Source organism: the organism of the source record quoted next, unplaced genomic scaffold (assembly GCF_019419815.1).
Source record: "Pyrus x bretschneideri cultivar Hongxiangsu unplaced genomic scaffold, Pyrus_bretschneideri_v1 Contig28, whole genome shotgun sequence".
In the NCBI taxonomy this organism is placed as follows: Eukaryota; Viridiplantae; Streptophyta; class Magnoliopsida; order Rosales; family Rosaceae; genus Pyrus; species Pyrus x bretschneideri.
The window spans coordinates 317,438-338,780 of record NW_025999590.1 but is presented as its reverse complement, the minus strand read 5'-3'; the positions used below and the strand labels follow the sequence as shown (position 1 = coordinate 338,780).

Here is a 21,343-nt window from a genome sequence, read left to right as displayed (position 1 = left end):
CGGCTACGACAGTGGGAGCAATCTGGAACGTTCTAAAGCTCTGTATCAAAACCAACAAAAAAAAAAAGTAATTGGATCCGTGGACTCGTCCCGAACCGACCCGTTTGAAACGGGCTAGGTTAAGTCCGGTTCCCAAACTCAAAATCCCTCTACCTGCCCCAACCCGTGCTCAGCCCTACTCCTAACTCCCAAGTAATGCTTTACTTATATTTTGGTTTTTCATTCTTTTTTAAAAACATAAAAAAAAAAAAAAAATGGAGAAGACTTATTAAATGAGGTGGTGTGGTGCTCATTAGGCATTGGATTTCTCGTCAGCAGCTTATTAGTGGTTTAAGGACGGATTAACTAGAGTAATCATGTTTATTGGATAAATAACTAATCATCAACATTTGACGAGTTACTCACATTTTCTACCATTCAGTATCTAATCACCCATCAATTCATGAGGTACTTATGATTTGGTTTCGCGGCATTTTAATCATAAAATTGTTTTCGCTTTCTAAAGAAGCACATACAAAATGTTTCTTCAAGAAACATTTCCACGTAATTTTCAAAAATTTGCATCTCTAATACAATTTTGGACGATTTTTAATATATAACTTTTTGAATAAGCACTTATGCTCATAAGTTCTTATTACAAAACCAAAACTAAGCTAACTTTAAATGGATTCTTCTCTCCTTGTGAGAGGCTCTCTTCCTGAGAGTTCTTCTCACCACATGTGTAAGTGGTTTCCTTTTCCTCCAATTTCGAAGTCGTCGGCCCTTGCTATTGCTGGGGTCGATTGCATATCTTTCCCTCTCTGTGTTTCCTCCTTTCATTCCTTCAACTACTTTTTTCTCCAGCTCTCCTTCCTAATTTGCCATGTCCTTCATACCTCATGGGCATCCATCTTCCTCAAGCACCTTTAATTCGATCTGCAGTCAGTCTTCAATGCAACAAATCATCGAGATGGTGTGTAGAGTTTCAATGTTTAAACTGGCTCGGGTGTTAAAATACCACCACCTTCTCTCTGTCTGCCTTTGTTGGTAGTGTTGCTCATGGTAATTTCACAGGCTTCTTTTAATTGGTGGTTGGCTTCTTTTAATTTCTGGCTGAGATGGTGCGACAATTGTGGTTGGATGATGAGGTCTTTAAAAAAATAAAAAATAAAAAAAGACTTTTTTTTTAACTTAATGGAGAAGACTTATTAGATGAGGTGGTGTGGTGCTCATTATGCATTGGATTCCTTGTCAGCAACTTATTAGTGGTTTAAGGACGGATAAACTAGAGTAATCATGTTTATTGGATAAATAACTAATCATCAACATTTGACGAGTTACTCATATTTTCTATCATTCAGTATCTAATCACCTATCTACTCATGAGGCACTTATTATTTGGTTTCGTTGCTTTTTAATCATAAAATTGTTATCGCTTTCTAAAGAAGCACACACAAAATGTTTCTTCAACAAGCATTTCCACGTAATTTTCAAAAAAATACTTGCATCTCTAAATTCTAATACAAATTCAACGATTTTTAATATTAAAAAAAAAAAAAAAAACTGTGAATAAGCATTTATGAAACCAACACTGAACCAGCTCTAAATGGATTCTTCTCTTCTTGTTAGAGGCTCTCTTTTCCTGAGAGTTATTCTCACCACTTATGTAAGTGGTTCCCTTTCGTCCAATTTCGAAGATGCCGATCCTTGCTGTGGCTAGGGTCGACGGCATATCTTTCCCCTTTTCTCTTTGTTTCCTTCTTTCGTTCCTTTAGCTACTTTTTTCCCCATCTCTCCTTCCTGATTTGCCATGTCCTTCATACCCCATGGGCGTCCATCTTCCTCAAGCACCTCCAATTCGATCTGCAGTCAGTCTCCAACGCAATTTGTTGTGATCAATCGAGATGGAGTGTAGAGTTTCGATCTCTAAACCAACTCAGGTGATAAAACACCACCACCTTCTCTCTGTCTGCCTTTGTTGACAGTGTTGCTTGTGGTAATTCCACGAGCTTCTTTTAATTGGTGGCTGGCTCCTTTCAATTTCTGGCTGAGATCCGCGCGACGTTTGTGGTTGGATGATGCGGTCTTCCTTCACTTCATCTCCGCGATGCTGCATGGTTGTGTTTTTGGCGTCTATTGGGGCAGTCGAAGCGGGTTGATCGTGATGCACTGTTGCCGTGGTGGTAGCAGACATCTTGAATTTTCTTTTGATTTGTTTCTGGTTTTGGGCTCATTTTGGTTAGCTTGGGAGGGGCATTTTTTGCTTTTTGTATTTGGGCCCTTACCGTGTAAGTTAGTGTTGTTGCTAATAAAATTTAGTTATGCACTATGGTGGCCATTGATTTGCACCAAAAGGAAAGAGCCCAAAAAATAGAAGATCTGACTAAAGCCAAGCGGGCCCACAACCTAACCCCATACCCAATAGCCTTCTCCAACCTCGGCTTCCGTTCTTCGCGCGGCGCCTCCCACGCAACCACCACTCAGCGACTTGGCGACCACCGCAGCGTCGCGCTAATAGCAAAGCAAAACGAACCGGCTTTCTCCACAAAACGCAGAGCCCTAGCTGCACAGACCACGTTTTCCCATCGCGCCACGTGTAATCCGTTCCCACCTCTCTCTCCTTCTCTGTAACGTTTTAACCTCCCGAGGCCTTCACCCACCAATCAAACTCCACCGCATCCGGTTGCATAGAGAGATTTTTCAGTATGACGTTCACCACGTGTTATTGTACAAATAATAGAATATATATGCTAAAATGTTAATAACTTAAAAAATAAAATTTCTTATCATTCCTATTAAAACACGTGGTGTACTATTTGTATTTCTATCACAACAAAAAATTTCTCGGTTGCATGCAGATCCGGACGCAGCGGACCAACACGTCACCCCCCGCCAAACAAAACCGACCCAGAAGAAGGGGCAGTTTCGTAAATTGAACAAAACGCCTAAACTCGCCCAAACCAATCGTGATAGGTGTACCCACGCATGGCGGCCAAACCCACACGCGTTGGTCTTCAGTTTTAGGAGAATTGCATGCAAAGCCAGGCGTCTGATTGGTGGGTGTACCCAGCCACATACCCAGCACAGGAAAAAATGGACCCCACTTAGTCCTACATGGACATTTTTCTGTGTGCTCTCACAAACACGTACCCACCGTACATTTCCAAGTGTCACTCTCTGCTTACTCTTCTATCTATGCTGGCCTTCTCCTATTGGTCCAATTCTCACTCTTAAAAACACCCAATCCCTCTCTAAAAACCCCCCACCAACCTCCCCCCTCAAATCCCTTCCTCCTCCCTCCACATTTCTCCCAACACTCTCTTTTGGCTCACAACCACCGTCGTTACCGAACAGCTGGTAGGCCGGCGTTAGCAAAGAGAACCGGCTACCGTCACCATGATCAAGACATTGAACCCCTACACCAACACGGAGAAAACCGCTGAGATTATGTCCAGGTACAGGCCCATAGCGCCAAAACCTGTGACCCCATCAAACCCAGCCGGCGAAAGCCCGTCCATGTCTCAGAAAATCAGGGACTCTCCTTACCTTAGGAACCTCTGGCCGCAGTTGCAGGCCAGACCCACCAGGACTCGAAAGCGGGGTCGATCAGCTCTCTCTCCGACCACCTTTAAGAGGCAGAGGAGTCATCACATGCTAGGCTTTTCCACTCCTTGTCATGTGCAATCTCCGGTGAAAAATCCGAGATTGGACGGTTTTGCTCGTGTGCTTCCGAAGCTTCCCATTCCGACCAGCCTCGATGCCGCCAACAACTCCACCGGTTTGATGACTCTGCCTCTTCTGCCACATATCCCTCCTGCGTCGGTCCCCATTGTCACAAACCCAGCAGTGGTGCCGCCAGAGTTCGAATTGATCAAACCCTGCGGAGGAGAGGAGCTGATTGATTTGAACACCGTGGCAGCTGAAATCCCAGAGGAAAAAGATCTGCTCAAGCAACTACAGGAGAATTCCCCCGCACCTCCACCAACATCCACCAATGTCATAGCGCCGCAGCCAATTCGACCGGTGGGTTCCAGCATAAGCGTTGGATGCATCAGCGCAGACCCGAGCTTAACTCTGGCAGCGCAAGTTCCTAAGAAACCAGAGGACGTCGAGGAGGAGATGGAGTCTGAAGCCCTGCCAGCAATCATATCAGACTCGCACAACAAAGTGAGGATGGCGAACTCTGCCTACAAGGAAATGGTGGGCCAGCCAGAGTGTCCATGGCTCGACGCCATGGTGGCCGGAGGCGACGGGCGGTTTGGAGGCAAGAGGATCAGCGGGGAGGTCAGTCTGCAGCTTTCTGATTCCGGAGTGCCCGTTTCCTCAAACGGGTTCTCCTGCTGGGTGAGGATTGAGTGGGGGAAAGACATGAACAAGCACGCGATCAACACGTTCTGCGACGTGATGAAGCTGTCCTGTAAGTCCAAGGACTACCTCTTTGAATGGAGGTTCCACACCCGCAGCAGAGAGGGTTGTCAGTCCTCCAGCTCCAGTGCTTGAAAAATTTGTACTGTAATTAAGAGAAGTAGTGTAGCTAGCTCACTAGGGGAGGGAAACAATGCAGCTTAAGTGTCTATTATATATATGTACTATGTAATGCATATAGTAAGAGGAAGCATATGTAAAGTTTGGCCAGCCTTTTTAAGAGAAAAAAAAACTTGTTCATCTCAATTTATTTTCCAAATCCAACAATTCACAAGTACGAACACACAAGCATAAGTACTGATCGGATTCAAGGAAAGACTTACCTACACCCGCGACTTGACGCCATTGTCGCTATCGGTCTAAAGGTATCGCGCACAGTGGCATTTGCGGGTGTAGGTAGGGACATTCTGGGGGAGGAAATAACGTTCTCAGATGTTCGCAGCATCAGCTGCGGTCTTCTCACTCTTTTCAGGCCCTTCCACTTGAAGTTGTCTGCATAAGCCTTGACCTACGAATGGTCATAAGATTTAGATTAATAGAGCTTCTAGCGTTCTGTGATCCAATTGGAAAAACTAGTAATTTCATCTTCAAATAAGTTTGGTAGGAGGATCTCAAACCTTCAAAAGTGGGGTGTGACGCTTCCTGACCTGCGAACACAGTTCATTATGTGTCAAGAGTGTGCAAAATTGTGGTCAATTTGCACACACGATATCCAATTCCATACAAAATTTTGTGGAACATTAGGATCATTTCGTGCATAGGATTGGACTGGATGAGTCATAAAATTTAACAACATAGGAGGGATTAGACAAGAAAACTGATCCCTCATAATCTACCATTGCGGATTGGATGGGATAGGTTTCCGAACAAGTAATTCATCTTCTACATTCAAGCTAGACATAAAAAATACGGCGGAGCCATGAAGGGAGCACGATGTTTCCAGGCTCAGCCAAACAGTTTTTTCACGCTGAAAAGTTTAGCGTTATGCTTAAGATTTTCAAGGTTTTTCAGTAAGCTTAGGGCCCAATCTGACGTTTTTACTTTAATTTCTTTCCATCGGATTGATTTGAGGCTGGTGGCTCTTATGGAGTTCAAGCAATCTGTTGCTCGTCAGCTTTGAGAAGGAGGAAGAGAGGAAGAAAGTCAGAGAGGCTTGGGGTTTACATTTAAGGAAGAGGATGATGAGGACAACACCATACCAAACCTAAACAACAGCGGTCGGTTGCTCTGCTCACCACACAGCAGAGTAAGATTATGAGAGCTTTTTAGATTGAGACCTTTGGGCCACTTCTAGACTAAAATCGTGGCTCCGCCACTGTCTACGTACCTTGAATACAATGAGTTATCCAATCCAATCCAGTCCTAGGCTTGAACCATTACTTTTTACTATCATATAATAAAACTGGACAGAAAAATCAAGAACAGTTTGATTTGGGTACAGTTCTATCAATGCAGAAAGATCAAAACTCGAAGAGGCACCTACCGTATAATCCCAGCCATGTTTCTCAGCAAATGCCTTTGCAGCTTCTTCACTCTCAAAACTCAGTCCTGCTTCACCAACATTGGCGTAGGGATCACCTGTAGATGTCCATCCCATCAATGGGTTTTCCCACCTGCAATAATTTCAATGAAATTTGGTATAATTAGTATCAAGATTTCAGAGAGACGGACCTCCCGGCAGTGACGAATCTACACCAATATTATCCCTGACTTGCACATTCCCTCTTCACAACACGGCTAGCTAGTGTGCGGTTTTATCGCAAAAGCTCTCGGTGCATTAGTAGTAGAACCATTTATTCCTACTCTGTTTTATTTCATCAAATTTTCGATCGGGGATATTTACATTCTTCAACAATTAGCATCCGATAATGGAAATGCAGATCAACCAATATTGCTATCAAATTTCAAAGAAACACAACACAGCTGAGATAATTGAGCTAATTGTATTAAACACACACAATTAATTACGTAAAATCGATGAAATTAACTATAAATATCATTTAAGTATGCATGCAAAACATGATTAAGACATCAATATACGTACTTCTGCGTTGAAAGAAAATTAATTTTCCATCTCCCAACTTTCCCAGAACCTTGTTGGCTCGCAGTTCGAGCAGGCGAATAGATTATAACCTAATCACACCCAAAACCAGGATTAAATTTATGAACTTTACGAAAAAATAAAATAAATTTTCATATTAAAAAAAGAAAGAAATATGAAAATTTTGAAAAACGACGAGTAATTGAAGAGCTAACCCTTCGCCGGAGATGCTGTTCGGGGATTCCGGAGATCATGCCAAAGTCGGGGGCATTGACCTCCACCAGCGCCTCTGAAGACTGCGACGACGCCCATCGCGGCCGCGATAGCACGTGCGCTCGGGCGATCTTGAAGCCCTGTCGTAGAGATCGGGCCATTTTTGGTGGGAGCGAAAAGCTTCGAGGTTGCCTCAGGCGAAAGCGCAACAATGGTTCCCGTGACGAAAAGCCCAACCGTGTAAGTACGAGTGTTTGGTGGAATTACTACCAGAAGGGTTCAGAGTTGGTCCTATTGCGCCATAATTATGCCACGTGCTCAATGTCGAACACAACATTTTTTATTTTTTATTTTTATTTTAAAAAATGAATCAGTTTGTGACTTGGTCGCGTCAATCCAACCTTTCGGGAGTTGGGAAAATTCCAATCTCCCATGACCACGAGTATGGTTTATCAGCATTAGAAATCGAATTCATAACGTGTCATGTGGAATAAGGGGTTGAAATTTATCTTCAACTATTGGACCATCCCGTGATGGTTACAACTATTTTTGTAATTGGCTTGATTGTTTATCGAGAACTTTAACGAAAAGCTCCAGGTATTATTCACTTGAACGAAAAATCCATATTTTACACTACAAAGTCAATCCATGTAATATTCACTTTACCCTTTATTTTTTTCCTTATCGTTAAAACTTAAGGTTTTCAAAGCTATTTTCATTAATTTTTCTTTGTTTATTTGGCCTTGAAACTAACATGGAGTCTCACTTTGTCATCTAAAAAAAATGGTCTATATAATAATTTCAAAACAAGTCACTTAGGGCTTGTTTACTAATCCGTAATCAAAATGGAAGGAATTGAATTGAAGAGAAATTGAATTGATGAAGAGTTGGAATGGGGAGGAGTTGAAATTGGATTCTTGTTGTAACTGTTTACTAAAGTTATCTAGAATCGGAGTAAAAATAGTATTAATTTCGTATAAGTTGTTTATTAATTTACTGGAATCGGAATACAATCCAATGGAATTACTAAAATGCCATTATCGAAAATAATCAATTGTATTATTATTTATATATTAATTAATAATAAAAATTTATTTATTAAAGGAGAGAAAATAAATAATAAATAAATAAACCCTAATCAATCTTATCCTTTTCTCTTTCGTTAAAAAAAAAAATAAAAAAATAAAATAAAAATAAAAACAACCTTATCTTTTTGTTCATAGAAACCCACTTCCCAACACCACCGTAACTCTCTCTCAATCCATTGCATTATGATTTCAAGATTATTTGTTTCAAGTTCATAGCATCCAATGGCAAGTGGATTTGGGTTGGGTTGATGGCTTGGGGTGGTTGCGATGATTAGGGAATGAGTGGCACTGGACAAGGGCGCTGGGCAGCAGAGGATGGATCTGCTCTCGTAATGCGAGGGGTAGTGTTAGAATATTGAAAATAAAGTGAGTGTATAATTGGTTGAAGATTTGCATTCCGGATTCCCAATAACACCTGAAATTGGATTATCACCTACATTTAAGGAATCCAATTCCACCAATACAAGGAATTGAATTCCAAAATTTGTGTGGGGCCCACTGCTTTTTTGATTCCTCGATGTTTAGTAAACACCGAAGTATTCTATAATCGGAATTCAATTTCACATTTTCATTCCAATTATGGATACGTAAACACACCCTTAGTATATCAGTCTAATGATATTATTCTTAATGTATAAATGAGAGGTTTTATATTCAAATCTCATAAGTGATGAGTTCAAACAATTATTGTGGTGGTAAAATTTCACTGTCTTCAGTCTCGACGAAATTGTACCCACAAAACAAATAAACATCTTTGATCAATAACCAAAACAACGCTCGCTCGCAAGGAGGATGGTTTGGGCAATGGATCTCTGATGCCTAAGTCAGTTTCTCTAAAAAGATATAGTTTTGGGCCTGATGGCGCGACAAAAGCTTACCAGAATTTTGATAGAGAATGAGGTATTTATAGAGTTAGGGCTAACCACATGTGTAGCATTTACCCTGACAAAGCTAGCTGCTTAGGTCTTCAAAAGGGTTGAACTGTGCATAAAACGGATGTGAACTTCAACAATTTAATGAGAGCATAGGTTATCAAGATGGTTGAATTGCCCGTAGAGTGGATGTGAACCTCGATAATTTAAAGAGAGCATTCTCTTCATTTGCATGTAAAAATCCATGTGTCAGTATTAGAATTTCTTTATTATCTTTTACTCCACAATTATCTATTTCCCTCCCCTTCGGTATAATTTATGTCGCTTTATACTAAAGAGTTCTCAAAAACAACATTTGTGTGATGTTTCCTCCTTGACATTAGTGCATAATACTTGGTCAATTTGAAAACATGGAGATTGATCTTTCAAACAACATTTAACGGCAAGATATACTTCGATAGCTAAAAGACTTTCAAAAATGTGCCCAAAATCATGTGACACGACTTATACATGCTTCAAACACCAAATATAAAACACAAATCACATAACGTTACATGATTTTTGATCAAATATCTTTTTCTTCATTAAAAGAAAAACAACTGATGGCAAATCAAAGTTATCCATCATTTTCGAAAACTAAAAAAACTTACAAAGACATTTTTGATAAAATATTTCGTCCATGTAATTATTAATCTTTATTTACACAAAAATAAAAGAGTGATTACTCAGCAGAAGCCCAAATGGCATGACCCCAATGTGAACATAGACCGGGCTTGCCGTAGCTGCACGGCCCATAGTATATCTTTGGCGTTGAATAGTCATTAGGGGTGTGATATCCACACATCTCTTTTTACTTCTCACACATCCTTGTTAATTTATGTCGTTGATCTTCTTCAATTCATTCGATCTGACGGCTAAAAACTAAAAAGGTGTGGGAAAAGTAAAAAATGATATGTGGATATCACACCCCTAGTCACTATTGGCGATAGATTGTTTCTTCCATCCACACTATTGAGTTTCTATTCAAACCTTTTTGTATTATAAAACTTTATATTTATGATCAGAATCATATACATCACTTTGTAAAGATTATATTTGTAAAAATGAATTAAAATTATGTTCGTTTAGTCAATCTATTATAGCAAATACATGCACAATTTGTAATGCTTCTATCAATTTTGTTCATCTGTTTTTATACAATTTGATGACTAGATAACCTTAGTTTTATTTAATTTTTGCAGAAACGATCTTATAAAGTGATTTTAATGTGAACGATTCTGATCATAAATACGAAGATTTGTAAAACGGTCAATAACAATTTTAAGCATAAACTCTTATTCATCTTTTGTTTTCAATACACAAATATAATGTGAGGATTTGTTTTAATTGACTCTGAATAAGTACTAAGATTGTCGTCGATATATATTATAACACTTAAAATAATATGCAAGGCGACAAGTGTCCAGATAGCAAGTTCTCCACCGTCTGAGCACATTCCCCTGTGCTAATCTTCGAAAGTTACCCCTTTGTCCGTTTCCAACACACAAATGCCATTTGTTGTTCTTAGTTTGCATCGAGCCCTGATGATTTTACTTCCTTGTCCTGTGCCCCCCCAAACACATCGTGCTCGTCGTGAGACGATCATATAAACACACATGACACAATACAAAAAACCATTCAACCTTAATCACGGTTAACAATGGCGTCTAATTACAGGTCAGCCGATTCGAGGCTCTCCGATCTCGAGCTAGCATGTGCCGATTTGAAAACTCTCCTAACAGCGACGGCGAAAATGGAGGAAAATCTTCAACAGATGGACAACAAGTTCGAAGTCATAGACGAAACGCTTCTAACTGCGTCTAAAAGAGTAGCTCCTATGCAATCACTAGCCATGGCCTCGAAAGCCTTGGAAACCAGAATCAACCGAGCTGTCACGCCGGCCCTGGCGCTTCTCGATAACTTCAAGCTCTCCGAGACCATCCAGGACAAGCTCTTGGATCTCGCGGAGACGTTGTCCAGCGAGAAGTCAAGGAAGAAACGGCTCAAGAAGCTTGTCAAGTACGTGGACTGCGTGGATCAGTTGAAAATTGCGATTAGCTGTATTTGCGAGGAAGGCGAGCCAGTGATTCAGAGGCTGCAAGAGGTGGTGGAGTTTTTGAGCCGGACGAAGGCGACGGACCAGTACAGGACTCACCGGCTGAGGGAGACGCTGGTGACTCTCAAGGCGCTGTACGAGACGGAGGTGGATGCCATGAGGTTTGAAGGGTTGCTTGATGACGCGCTGCTGAATTTGCAGGACGAGTATGAGAGTATACTGGAGCAGATTAAACATCGGAATGTGGTGGATTTGCAGGCTGCTTCGGATAAGAGGAATGAGATAGCGATCGTGGGTTTGGATTTGGGGACTGAGTTGGAGGTTGAACTTCTCAGAAGGATTTCACAAACCCTAGCTGCCGATGATTGCTTGGACATATGCATCGATATTTATGTTAAGGTAACTTCATTACAATGGTTATTTTTCCGCACTTAGAGAAATGTTTTCTTCTTAATTATGTGATTAGTTATCCACCTATACTAGGGTGAACAGCACCCTTGGCTATTAGACCAAGCGCTTAGGGTCCTCCGTATTGTGACCTCAGCATGATATGATAAATTAATACTATTACATGTCCTCGGTACTTTTGAGGCCGAATATAATTGGAATTAAGTTTAATACAGTTTTATAATCTCATCTTTTAAAAGAGTTTAAGACATAATACGTTCAACTGTATTCTAATAATTTAATGAGCCTATGTTTTTAAACTTATAAATTAATCGACACTAGCCAGACAATATTCGTTAAATTAATTGAAATACTCCACTTCAAGCCGATGCTATCAAATTATAATTAATTTTATATTTTATATTTCTAATTGTTATGCTTCTTGTTGTTCAACAGTTGAGGTACAAAAGAGTGGCCAAAGCACTGATGAGGCTAAACCCGGATTACCTAAAAACACACACACCAGAAGAAATAGAGGAAATGCCATGGGAGAGCTTGGAGACTGCCATAACCCTTTGGATCCAGCACTTCGAGCTCGCAGTCAAAGCAGTGCTTGTATCGGAGAAGAAGCTCTGCGAAAAAGTCCTAGGAGGAATAATGGAGGGCCTGATATGGCCAGAATGCTTCGCCAAAATCGCAGACAAAATCATGGCAGTGTTCTTCAGGTTCGGCGAAGCCGTTGCCCGGAGTAGCAAAGAACCCCAGAAGCTGTTCAAGCTCCTTGAAATGTTTGATTCCCTAGAGAAGCTGAAGCCTGGATTCTCAGAGGTTTTCGATGGCGAATCGGGGACTGACATTTGTACAAGATTCAGGGAGCTGGAGAAGCTACTTGTTCATGCTTCGAGTAAAGTTTTTTGGGAATTTGGGCTCCAAATTGAAGGCAATTCTGATGGAATGCCTCCACCACCAGATGGTTCGGTGCCGAAAATAGTAAGGTACGTCAAAATATTAGAAAGACGAATTAACGGAACATCATTAATTAGTCGAGTATATTGGAGTATTGGTTTTGAATTATTATCGAACACAAGTTTTGATCTCTTAATTAAAACCAGCACTTGAATTTGAAAAATATGGAGCATTGGTCATTGACTCTTATTTCATGAGAATTTCGTTAAAGTTAAGTATGTGACACACAATATTTAGAACGATCATCTATGAAGTATCAAATTTGCAAGTTAAGATTTGTCTCACAAACTTAATTTTGACAAAAATTATGACGGAGTTGAATTAAAAGGACCAATGCCTCACATTTTATCAAATTCAGAAATCAGTTTTATACGATTCAAGCGCCATACTTCAAATGTACTGTATGTTATTTTGTCACATTTCTTAAGTGCCACTTTTTACATTCTTCAATAGGTACGCAGTGAACTACTTGAAATACTTGGCAACTGAAAACTACAGCATCCCCATGGCGAAAGTTCTCAGAACGGAGCAAATCTGGAAAGCCGGAATCTTGTCGAAGCCGGAAACCTACGAGAACTTACTCAAAGACGCCATTTGCAACATCATGGAAGCTCTGCAGCGAAACGTGGAGTCGAAACGTTCGGGCTACAACAACAGCAGCAGGGAGAGGGACAAAATCGGCATTTCAATTCCCATGCAACACGTGTTCCGCATGAACACGTACTGGTACATTTACATGCGGACGAAGGACACGGAGCTCGGGAAGCTGTTGGGCGACGGCTACACGAGGAACAACTACAAGGTCGTCGCCGAGGAGTCCGCTTACTTGTACCAGAAGCAATCGTGGGCCCCGCTGGTGAGGATTCTGGAGAAGGACGATTTGGAGGAGAAGCAGAGCAAGGAGGCCAAGGCGGCGCTGGTGAGGGTGAAAATCGAGGCGTTCATGAAGGGCTTGGACGACATTTCGAAGAGGCACAGGGGGTTTTGTGTAATTCCGGACGTTGATTTGCGGGAGCAGATTAGGGCGGCTACCGTGAAGCTGGTGATTCCGGCCTACACTGAGTTCGTGAACTCGTCCTCGGGGTTGTTGCAGGGGAAGAGTTATCTGAGTCCTGACTCGGTTCGTGAGTTGTTGGAGAAAGTTTTTGACGGTGTGGATGGGAAGCTCAAGCGGAGAGGGTCTAAGGATCGGACGGGTGGTGGGAGCTCAGTGAAGGATGGTGTTGTGAAGGACCATCGACGGTCCAGATCGAGTACTAATGACAATTGAGAGCTGTTGATGTCGTTGGATTCGATTACTTTTGTGTATGAATATTTGATGGTAGTGTAGAGATATATATATAGTGATTCTTCAAACTGTATAATAATTTCCTTATTTCTTTATTTGTAAGTATTCATTGTGGGATCTCCAACTTCATTTATTCATTTGAGTTCTATTCGTATGTTGCTTGAGTTATTTTCCAATCGATATGTCTTCATCTGAATTATCACGCAGTCCAAATATTCGAACTTAAAAATTATTCCGTCAACCTGCTCATATCACCAAATTTTCTGTAATGCACCTCTTACACATATCAATAATAAACGTTAAATTGAATGGGAGTTACAAGACGAATTCTTTTCCAATTTTTTTTTTTTATTTCAATACTCTCTCTATGCCGGAAGTTCACTCCGCACTTGCCGCTCCACCCCGACGGCCAAGAATTCGAGACGTTGGTGTAACTTTTGTATTGAGACTGTAAGTAACATAATCTAAACTTCCAATATCAGCCGTTGAGATTCATCTAACTGTTCAGAAAAAAATGTGTAGATAATGTGTGCAATTTTTTTTTGAGTAATGCTATTCTTACCACAATTTTATACTATATTTCTTTATCATTTAATTTCAATTTTTTTATTAATTAAAACGTTTAAATAAGTTTAGGTGGAGGAAGGAAACTCCTCATATACCACAATCATCATTTAATTAACAATTTTTTATTAATTATTTATTAAAATTTTGAAATTAAATTTAGATGATATGGCTGCTCATATCAGATGCCATCGAAGATGATATACAATTATGGTACAAAAATATGGTAAGAATAATATTATTAATTTTTTTTTAGTACAACCTATAATTTGAGCAGCCCTCACCATATCACGCGATGCGTGTGCGGTTGGACACGTTGGGCCTAGGGTGAGTATTTGGCTGCTTGGGCCTTGGGGCCTCCACGTTTCAAGAGTACAACACGTGTCACGAGCTGCTACGTTACAATTGTACCCTAACAAACGCCGTCAATTTACTGGCACAGAAACGTGGTGGTCTTCGAGACTCCTGTGCTCCAGCAAGGTTGAAGAAAGAGAATCATTCCCTTTAGCCGAAGAATCAACAAATCTAATTCAATACAACACTTTCTCGTTTCGTTGTCCAGCACCTGTATTTTGCCACCAATTTTCCCCAGAAAATTCACAACTTTTCCGAGAAAATCATCGCCTAAAGTTCCCGAATCCGAAATGACGACAATCAAAGACCCAAGTCTCGCAATTGACGAATCGGGTCGCGCCATTTCCTTCTCCGATTTCCCCGAGGACGTCCAGCTCTGCATCCTCTCGTTCCTCACGCCTCCCGAGGTCGCCAGCTTCGCCTGCACATCGAAAGGGTTCGTTTCGCTCTGCAAGTCGGACGGCAAGCTCTGGTTCAACATGTGCGACCGCAGATGGGGATCCAAGACCCAGATCAGGAAATGGGGAAATGGAAAAATAACGTACAGGAATCTCTACCAGACCCTCAGCGATTGGGAGAATCTGATTGGGTTCTGGCGCCAAGGCGGCGTCGCGATATCGTCACCGTTGATTTTCTTCGAGTGGGGCCCGTCGTTCGTGACCGGATTCCGGATCTCTCCGGCCAAGGATGGCACTTATGGCGTCGTAAAGGCGCCGTTTTTGTGGATGAGCCTCTCGCCGGAGGGGCAAGTCGTGAACTTTCTCGACCCGGAAGGCCGGGCCGAGATTTCGGAAGATTTCGCGGATTCCCACCGGTTCAAGTTTTGGGAGAGCGAGTTGGTTCCTGTGAATTTGAGCGTGATGGGGAAGACCTATTTTGTTGTGGAGGAAGATGCAAGCTTTGGGGCTCGGGGAACTTCGAGCTCGGGGAGTGGCCGCGGAAACAACAGTGGGGTTGGCGAGGATGTGATTGGAGCGGCCGAGAGTAGTGGCTCTCCGGGGACCTCGCCGGACCAGGCGGTGGTGGAGATTTATCAGTACTTTGCGAACCGGACCAGCCCGGGTGCGGATAGAGCTTCCAGGAGGCAGAGGAGGAGAGAGAAGGAAAGGCAGGCAAGGAGGAAGCTGGAGCCTCAACATTTCGTCAAGATTGTCGATTGCTCGCCGACGGCGGCTCGGCCTTTGCAGGGCCTCTGGAAGGTGCCTTTTCTCTCTTTGTACTTGTATTTTTCAGCTGAAAGTTTGAATAGAAGATTGTTATTGCCTCGAGAGATTTTGTGCCTCTAGTATATACACACACGCATTAACATTTTGCTTTCAGTTTTACCTGTTGTGAAGTGTTTGTTGAGTGTTGGCGGACTGCTATGTGTCTAGTTTGTAATTTGGAGTTTAGAATTGGCACCCAGATGTACACTGGATGGTTAATCAGGTTGGCTATAGAGTTCTTAGATTATATAAACGTGTACTTATCAATTTGTTAGGTATGAAATTTACAAGCGGAGTTCTGTCTGCGACTCTGCAACAACCTGTTAGTTTGTAAGTGCTTGAATCTTATAGTCGATGCTCAAGCTTCTAGCTTCATTGATTTATTTGAGTAGAATTCGATACTGCCTTAGGAAGCATCGTTGCTGCCTTAGGAAAGTCGGATCAGTGTGCTTTAGGTGCGTAATCAGCCAAACTTTGTGTATGATGAGGCAGCTCTAGTTTTAACCGACTGGTTTTGCGCTTAGGAAAGTCAGATTAAGAAAAAAAACACGGGTTAAGAAGTCTTGTTGCTACCTTAGGAAAGTCGGATCAGTGTGCTTTAGGTGCATCATCAGCCAAACTTTGTGTATGATGAGGCAGCTCTAGTTTTAACCGACTGGTTTTGCGCTTAGGAAAGTCGGATTAAGAAAAAAAACACGGTTAAGAAGTCTCGTTGCTACCTTAGGAAAGTCGGATCAGTGTGCTTTAGGTGCATCATCAGCCAAACTTTGTGTATGATGAGGCAGCTTTAGTTTTAACCGACTGTTTTTGCGCTTTTCACTCTTTGCTTATAATGTGCCATTACCAGATTGTGGATTCAGAAGAGGTTTCAATTATGGCACAAATAACCTTCTCATCTTCTTCCAACTGCAGGGAATTTATGATGACATGATCTTGGGTTTTTACCTTGTTGCATATGATGACATTGGGGGCATTTCCTGCCTAAGGATTTGCAACCAGTCCGAGAATTTCTGCCGTTTAATGCGTTTTATCAGTAAGCAACCAGTGTTTTGGACAGTGAACCCTACTTTTATCGAGTCTCCGATTTCCCCAGAGGAAGAAAATTTGTATACTAGTCGCATACATCTTCGACCAAATGCAGCAGCGGATCACGCTCACCAGCATCTCTCTCTTGCGGGAAATGAAAGGGTCTCCCGCATTCTGCGCATAAACTTACGTCATGATCTAGCTCTTCCGAACTGGCCCCGACCTAACCCTCTCCTTGCACATGGAAGGATTTGGCAATATGGGGATGGAACATTCGGGTTTGGATCTCTTCAAGATTGTTTTATCAGAGACTTGAAGCATGTTGCCAAGAATGGTCGTCTTCTTGATACCGTGGAGCCTTTGTCGTGACGAATGCTCTCCTACTTCATTTTTAAATTTGTTTTTGTACAGAATTTCATTGCAGTCATAATTCCAATGACTGAATTTCTTCCTGTTTTGTTGTTCTCTTTTGATACAAGCGATATTTTACTTTGAACTAATTTAAGATGTGGAGACGGAGATTCGAACTTGTGTGCGTGGGAGAAGCGCATCGGTTCACGTCTCCATGTTTTATTGCCTTCAAAACATGGGAATCCTCATCCTTTATTCAAAATTTCAAAGCAACAAAACATTAGGGTTTAGATTGAAAATATAGGATTTGGTATCTCATTCGATCATTCACAAACCTCACAGGGAAACCAAAAACAACAAACGAATGAACCCACACGATTCAATTATACTTAGACTCATCTGTCTTGCAGGGAAATGATAAGGTATGAGGGACAGCAACACCACTCAGGCATAGTGAACGGATGTTAAGGCGATCGTGTTCTTTGAGTCATATTTCGGCAGCAACTTCTCTGGCGCCGACTTTCTCATCCTCCGCGATCTTCTCATGGTCACCCTCAAGCTGGCTCAAGTTTCCTTTCTCCTTGATGAGTTGGGTGTGGTGGTGTTTGCAGTAGAGCCGACCCTCGTGCGCAATGTAGTTTGATGGGCTGATTGTACACCCTCCATGTGTGCATTTGAAACACATCTTGTGGTAAGGAGTTCCGTTCACCGAGACCTTTTCTGTTGGATAAACAGTATTCTTGCAGCCAAAGCACTTATCTCTGGTTCCACCAAACATGCTTGAAGCTTTCGCAACTGCAGATTTCTGTTACAAAAATTTGTCATCACGGCGATGAGCAGATGTCAAAGACATGTAGAATCCACAGGCAAGCTTTTAAAGATTTTCGGACAAATATATACCTCATTATCAATAGGTTTATCTGGTTTTACAATTTTTGGTGTCCCTGAGAAAGGAGATCGAAACGGAAGTTGAGCAACTTGAGCGATGAGAAGGGAAGGCAAGTTATTGAAGCGGGATTTTAATTTTACCTTCAAAACTTTTGTCAAGACTGCCGGTTCTTTTGAAGAGCTGATCAAAATGTGGCCTGCAGTAGAGTACTCCCTCAAAGGAATTGTAGTTGCTGAGCTGCATGTTCATCAATAGGTCAATGGAGTTGTATATGAAAACCAAAAATGGAAAGTTGTTATTTAATCGTTTATCCCGGAATCATTCTTTATCGACTTACAGATGAAGATCAAATCTAAGTCGATACAGAATGATTCCGGGATAGAACAATGCCAGAATAACTGGTAGAATGGAATGACCGGAATCCGATTTCTGACTCTTTGGTGTGGTAAAAGTTTGCCAATCTGCATAACTCTAGTTCTGTTCTTGCATTTGAACAATCCGCATACCAATTTTTCGGGTCTAATCTATGATCTTATAACATCAAGATGCAGGTGAAAATTGAAATTTCTGGAGTTTCAATGTTCAAAAAAAAAGTTGTTCAAGATGAGAACAAAGTACCACAAAGCAGAGTTTACTCCAAACAAGAAAATTTATCAGATCGAAAAGTATGCAGAAAACAACACTTAATTATTGCAGTAGTTGGTTGAGTGCAAGCAATATGAGACTGGTTTTGCTTCAGTTCAACAATCCGTCCCAAAAAATGGCAGTAAATTTTGCTTCAGTAAATTTTAAGAGTCGTTTGACAACCATTTCATTTTTAGTTATAGATCGGCGTAAGTTAACGAACCTTGAGGGTTCCTCTGCAGTGGTGGCACCGAAAGCAGGCTTTGTGGTAGACTCGGTTATCAGCTGTGAGCTTGTCCACCAGATACACTGTCTTGTCACAAGCCATGCACTTCTGAGTTGTTCCTGCAAATGCCATTTCTTCTTCTTCTTCTTCTTCTTCTTCTCTCTCTCCTCTTTCTCTCTCTAAGAAGGGGAGATACGAGAAATGGAATGAGAGAGATTATTGGGGTTGGAGGGGGGAATGAGAATGCAGAGACCAAAAGAGAAGCACAACTGTCAAACTGTTGTGATGAATATGATTAAGGTTAGCTGCTGCAATTAGCAATCATGTTGTCCCATTTCCAATTCTCTCCCTTCTTTTTTTTGCTTCATTCCTTCCTGTTTGAACGGTCACGGTTAAATCACGTCAACATCTTATATTAATTTTTTATAGCAAGAGAAAGACAAAATAAGAGAACGTAAGATGAGAGGATAGAAGGGGATAAAAAAAAGAGAGGAAAGAATCCTAGTCCTTTCCAAGCACATACCTACCACTGTCTCTCACTCTCTAGATATTTTATTTTTTGCCGAAAACATGACTCGGTACATTAAGTGTTGTAATGTTATTGTTTACTTTTTATTTAAATTTTTTAATCAATTATATTATTATACTTAATGTGTCCGAACGTTTTCTTAGCCCACTAAAAAATCTTTCCTGTCCTCTAGTTGAAAAACCATACATTTGATTTGTTTTTTTCTAATGATTTTCTGCATTATTATGAGATGGCAATGTCATAGCTGGAAATATTCAAGGACACATGGGAATATATAAAAACAAATTGCTGACTTCATTGCAAATTTAATAGATGGCCAGGCCAATATGGATGGACGGCTTTGATCGGAAAGAATTTATACCTCAAATAGAAGGTCAATATTCAAGTGGTTAAAAACAGTTACCTAAGACTAAAAGTTGTGTGTTCAAATCTCAATTTCCAATATTGCTAGCAATATATTAGGGGTGGCTGGGAAGGTTTTTAAAATGATTAAAAGTGTTTTTGGTGAAAATATTTTTTAAATTAATCTTTGGTAAAAATTCAAATGGATATTGAAAAAACATTTTAAGTGTTTCCTGCAAGAAGCACACATCTGATGCTTCTTCCAAAACATTTAAAAGTGCGTTTTGAACCTAAAATCAATTTCACCAAAAGTGATTTCATTCATTTTAAAAGTACTTTCATACGAATCCTAGTTAGGATGATGGTGTATAAAGAGGTTTAATTAGTTCAGAAAATGACTACTACTAATTTGATTTGTTTTAGTTGGAAGCTAAATTAGAGTTGTGGGACACTAATGAGTGGGAAACATGTATGAATGGATTGGGTAACACCTAAAATCCCCTTTTTTAAAAATTGAACTTGAAGCATCAAATTAGTGACTTTTCACAAAGTTTGATGGTCCATGCCATCAAATGCCAGCACTACTTCATCATCTCATTGCCTAGCTGGCTTGCATTGCATGTTTATATTCTCAATGATACTTTACCCTATGATAGCATTATTTTTAAGCATTTTAGCGAAAAATAGTCTTTGAAATTGACATAACTTTTTACTGTGATTTCTTATATTTGAAATTGATAGAAGTCATCTATGAGTTTGTCCACCATAAGTTATTTTTGTCATTTTGTAAAAATCTCTATTAAAGAATGATCAAAATGAGAAAAATATATTCAATTCAATAAATAATGGTTCAAAATGATTTGACAAAATTCGAGAGTATTTTTGTCATTTTAGTCTCATTTAACAGAGATTTTTCACTGAATGACCAAAATGATTAATGGTAGACAATCTCAGAGACTACTTATATTGATTTTAAATCTCAGGGATCAAAGTGAGAAGTTATGCCAATCTCATAGATCATTTTGGCTAAAAAACCTCATTTTTATAAAGATGGAGATGACTTCTAAATTAAAGTTATATCCTTGAGTGAAATTGTCTCAAACATTAACCGATCATCTTGATTGATAATCTATCAACATAATTATAACAAACCGTTTTGCTAAAAGAACATCTCCGTGTAATCTTATCCTAACCAATGTTCTATGATATATATCAATTGGACATTTTGGACCTAATAAGATACGTTTTTTGCAGAGTTGTGATGTAGCAGATGGTTAGGGTTGTTTGATCATATGATTTTTTTATTTTTATTATTTGAGCAATATTATAATATATTTTAAATTAGGGTATCAAATTTAGCTATGGAGAAGGAAAACTGACATAGCGTAAGTATCCAAACATTGCACGTGAGTTTTAAATGATGGAGGTACAAAACTAGTCATTTACTCTCTTCTTTTATCTTTTACCACACTCGATCATGATGACAAATCTTAATTCCAAATTCCATCCATGCAATATGTGGGAGTCCCACATTGGACTTTTGCTTTTGCCTAATGAAAGCTATAATTTACCCATATGTGGGAATTTTTCAAGTTTTTAACCAATGTTAACACTTGGTGTACCAAGACGTGTTTCCGACACATTGAAAAATCCCTCCAAAATCATAGGATGTAAAGAATTCTCTATTCATAACATTATACATGCATCAATATCATCAATAATATACTAGTACGTTTTGTTGATAACAATGATACCGTCTTATTAACTGCAACATATTGACCTTCATTCCACAGTAGGACCTCATCCCATGTGAATGAAAGTGAGATGACAAAGCTCATCCGAATTGTAATAAATGGGCTCAAGGGTGGGAACAATGGGC

At 40.4% G+C, this 21,343-nt stretch overlaps 4 protein-coding genes and 1 pseudogene across 4 annotated transcripts; 3 read left to right on the top strand and 2 right to left on the bottom strand.

Annotated features, from left to right (window-relative positions):
* The first annotated feature begins 2,746 nt into the window (after positions 1-2,746).
* On the top strand, positions 2,747-4,650 carry LOC103963994. The gene has a single exon (XM_009376875.3). It carries the CDS (start codon positions 3,376-3,378, stop codon positions 4,477-4,479), a length of 1,104 nt encoding a protein of 367 aa, XP_009375150.1. The 5' UTR covers positions 2,747-3,375; the 3' UTR covers positions 4,480-4,650.
* LOC103963992 lies at positions 4,598-6,934 on the bottom strand (annotated as a pseudogene).
* A 3,383-nt stretch (positions 6,935-10,317) lies between these two features.
* LOC103964014 (exocyst complex component EXO70I-like) lies at positions 10,318-13,336 on the top strand. The gene is made up of 3 exons (XM_009376892.3): positions 10,318-11,112; positions 11,557-12,095; positions 12,520-13,336. The coding sequence occupies exons 1-3, from the start codon at positions 10,318-10,320 to the stop codon at positions 13,334-13,336; spliced, it is 2,151 nt and encodes a 716-aa protein (XP_009375167.2).
* Positions 13,337-14,345: 1,009 nt separating this feature from the next.
* LOC103963995 (F-box protein At3g12350) lies at positions 14,346-17,003 on the top strand. Its single transcript, XM_009376876.3, has 2 exons — positions 14,346-15,471; positions 16,390-17,003. Exons 1-2 carry the CDS (start codon positions 14,563-14,565, stop codon positions 16,870-16,872), a joined length of 1,392 nt encoding a protein of 463 aa, XP_009375151.2. The 5' UTR covers positions 14,346-14,562; the 3' UTR covers positions 16,873-17,003.
* Positions 17,004-17,116: 113 nt separating this feature from the next.
* On the bottom strand, positions 17,117-18,884 carry LOC103963996 (LIM domain-containing protein WLIM1). Its single transcript, XM_009376877.3, has 4 exons — positions 18,591-18,884; positions 17,884-17,980; positions 17,755-17,798; positions 17,117-17,659 (listed from the first exon to the last, which is right to left on the bottom strand). The coding sequence occupies exons 1-4, from the start codon at positions 18,723-18,725 to the stop codon at positions 17,342-17,344; spliced, it is 594 nt and encodes a 197-aa protein (XP_009375152.1). The 5' UTR covers positions 18,726-18,884; the 3' UTR covers positions 17,117-17,341.
* Positions 18,885-21,343: the final 2,459 nt, after the last annotated feature.

Bases quoted from the DNA above. Each gene is read 5' to 3' on its own strand.
- LOC103963994 (XM_009376875.3), top strand. From the start codon at position 3,376: ATGATCAAGACATTGAACCCCTACACCAACACGGAGAAAACCGCTGAG.
- LOC103964014 (XM_009376892.3), top strand. From the start codon at position 10,318: ATGGCGTCTAATTACAGGTCAGCCGATTCGAGGCTCTCCGATCTCGAG. The intron at 11,113-11,556 runs GTAACTTCATTA...GTTGTTCAACAG, and splicing joins GCATCGATATTTATGTTAAG to TTGAGGTACAAAAGAGTGGC. The intron at 12,096-12,519 runs GTACGTCAAAAT...ATTCTTCAATAG, and splicing joins TCGGTGCCGAAAATAGTAAG to GTACGCAGTGAACTACTTGA.
- LOC103963995 (XM_009376876.3), top strand. From the start codon at position 14,563: ATGACGACAATCAAAGACCCAAGTCTCGCAATTGACGAATCGGGTCGC. The intron at 15,472-16,389 runs GTGCCTTTTCTC...TTCCAACTGCAG, and splicing joins CTTTGCAGGGCCTCTGGAAG to GGAATTTATGATGACATGAT.
- LOC103963996 (XM_009376877.3), bottom strand. From the start codon at position 18,725: ATGGCATTTGCAGGAACAACTCAGAAGTGCATGGCTTGTGACAAGACA. The intron at 17,981-18,590 runs GTTCGTTAACTT...ATGAACATGCAG, and splicing joins ACTGCAGAGGAACCCTCAAG to CTCAGCAACTACAATTCCTT. The intron at 17,799-17,883 runs GTAAAATTAAAA...CTCCTTTCTCAG, and splicing joins TCTTGACAAAAGTTTTGAAG to GGACACCAAAAATTGTAAAA.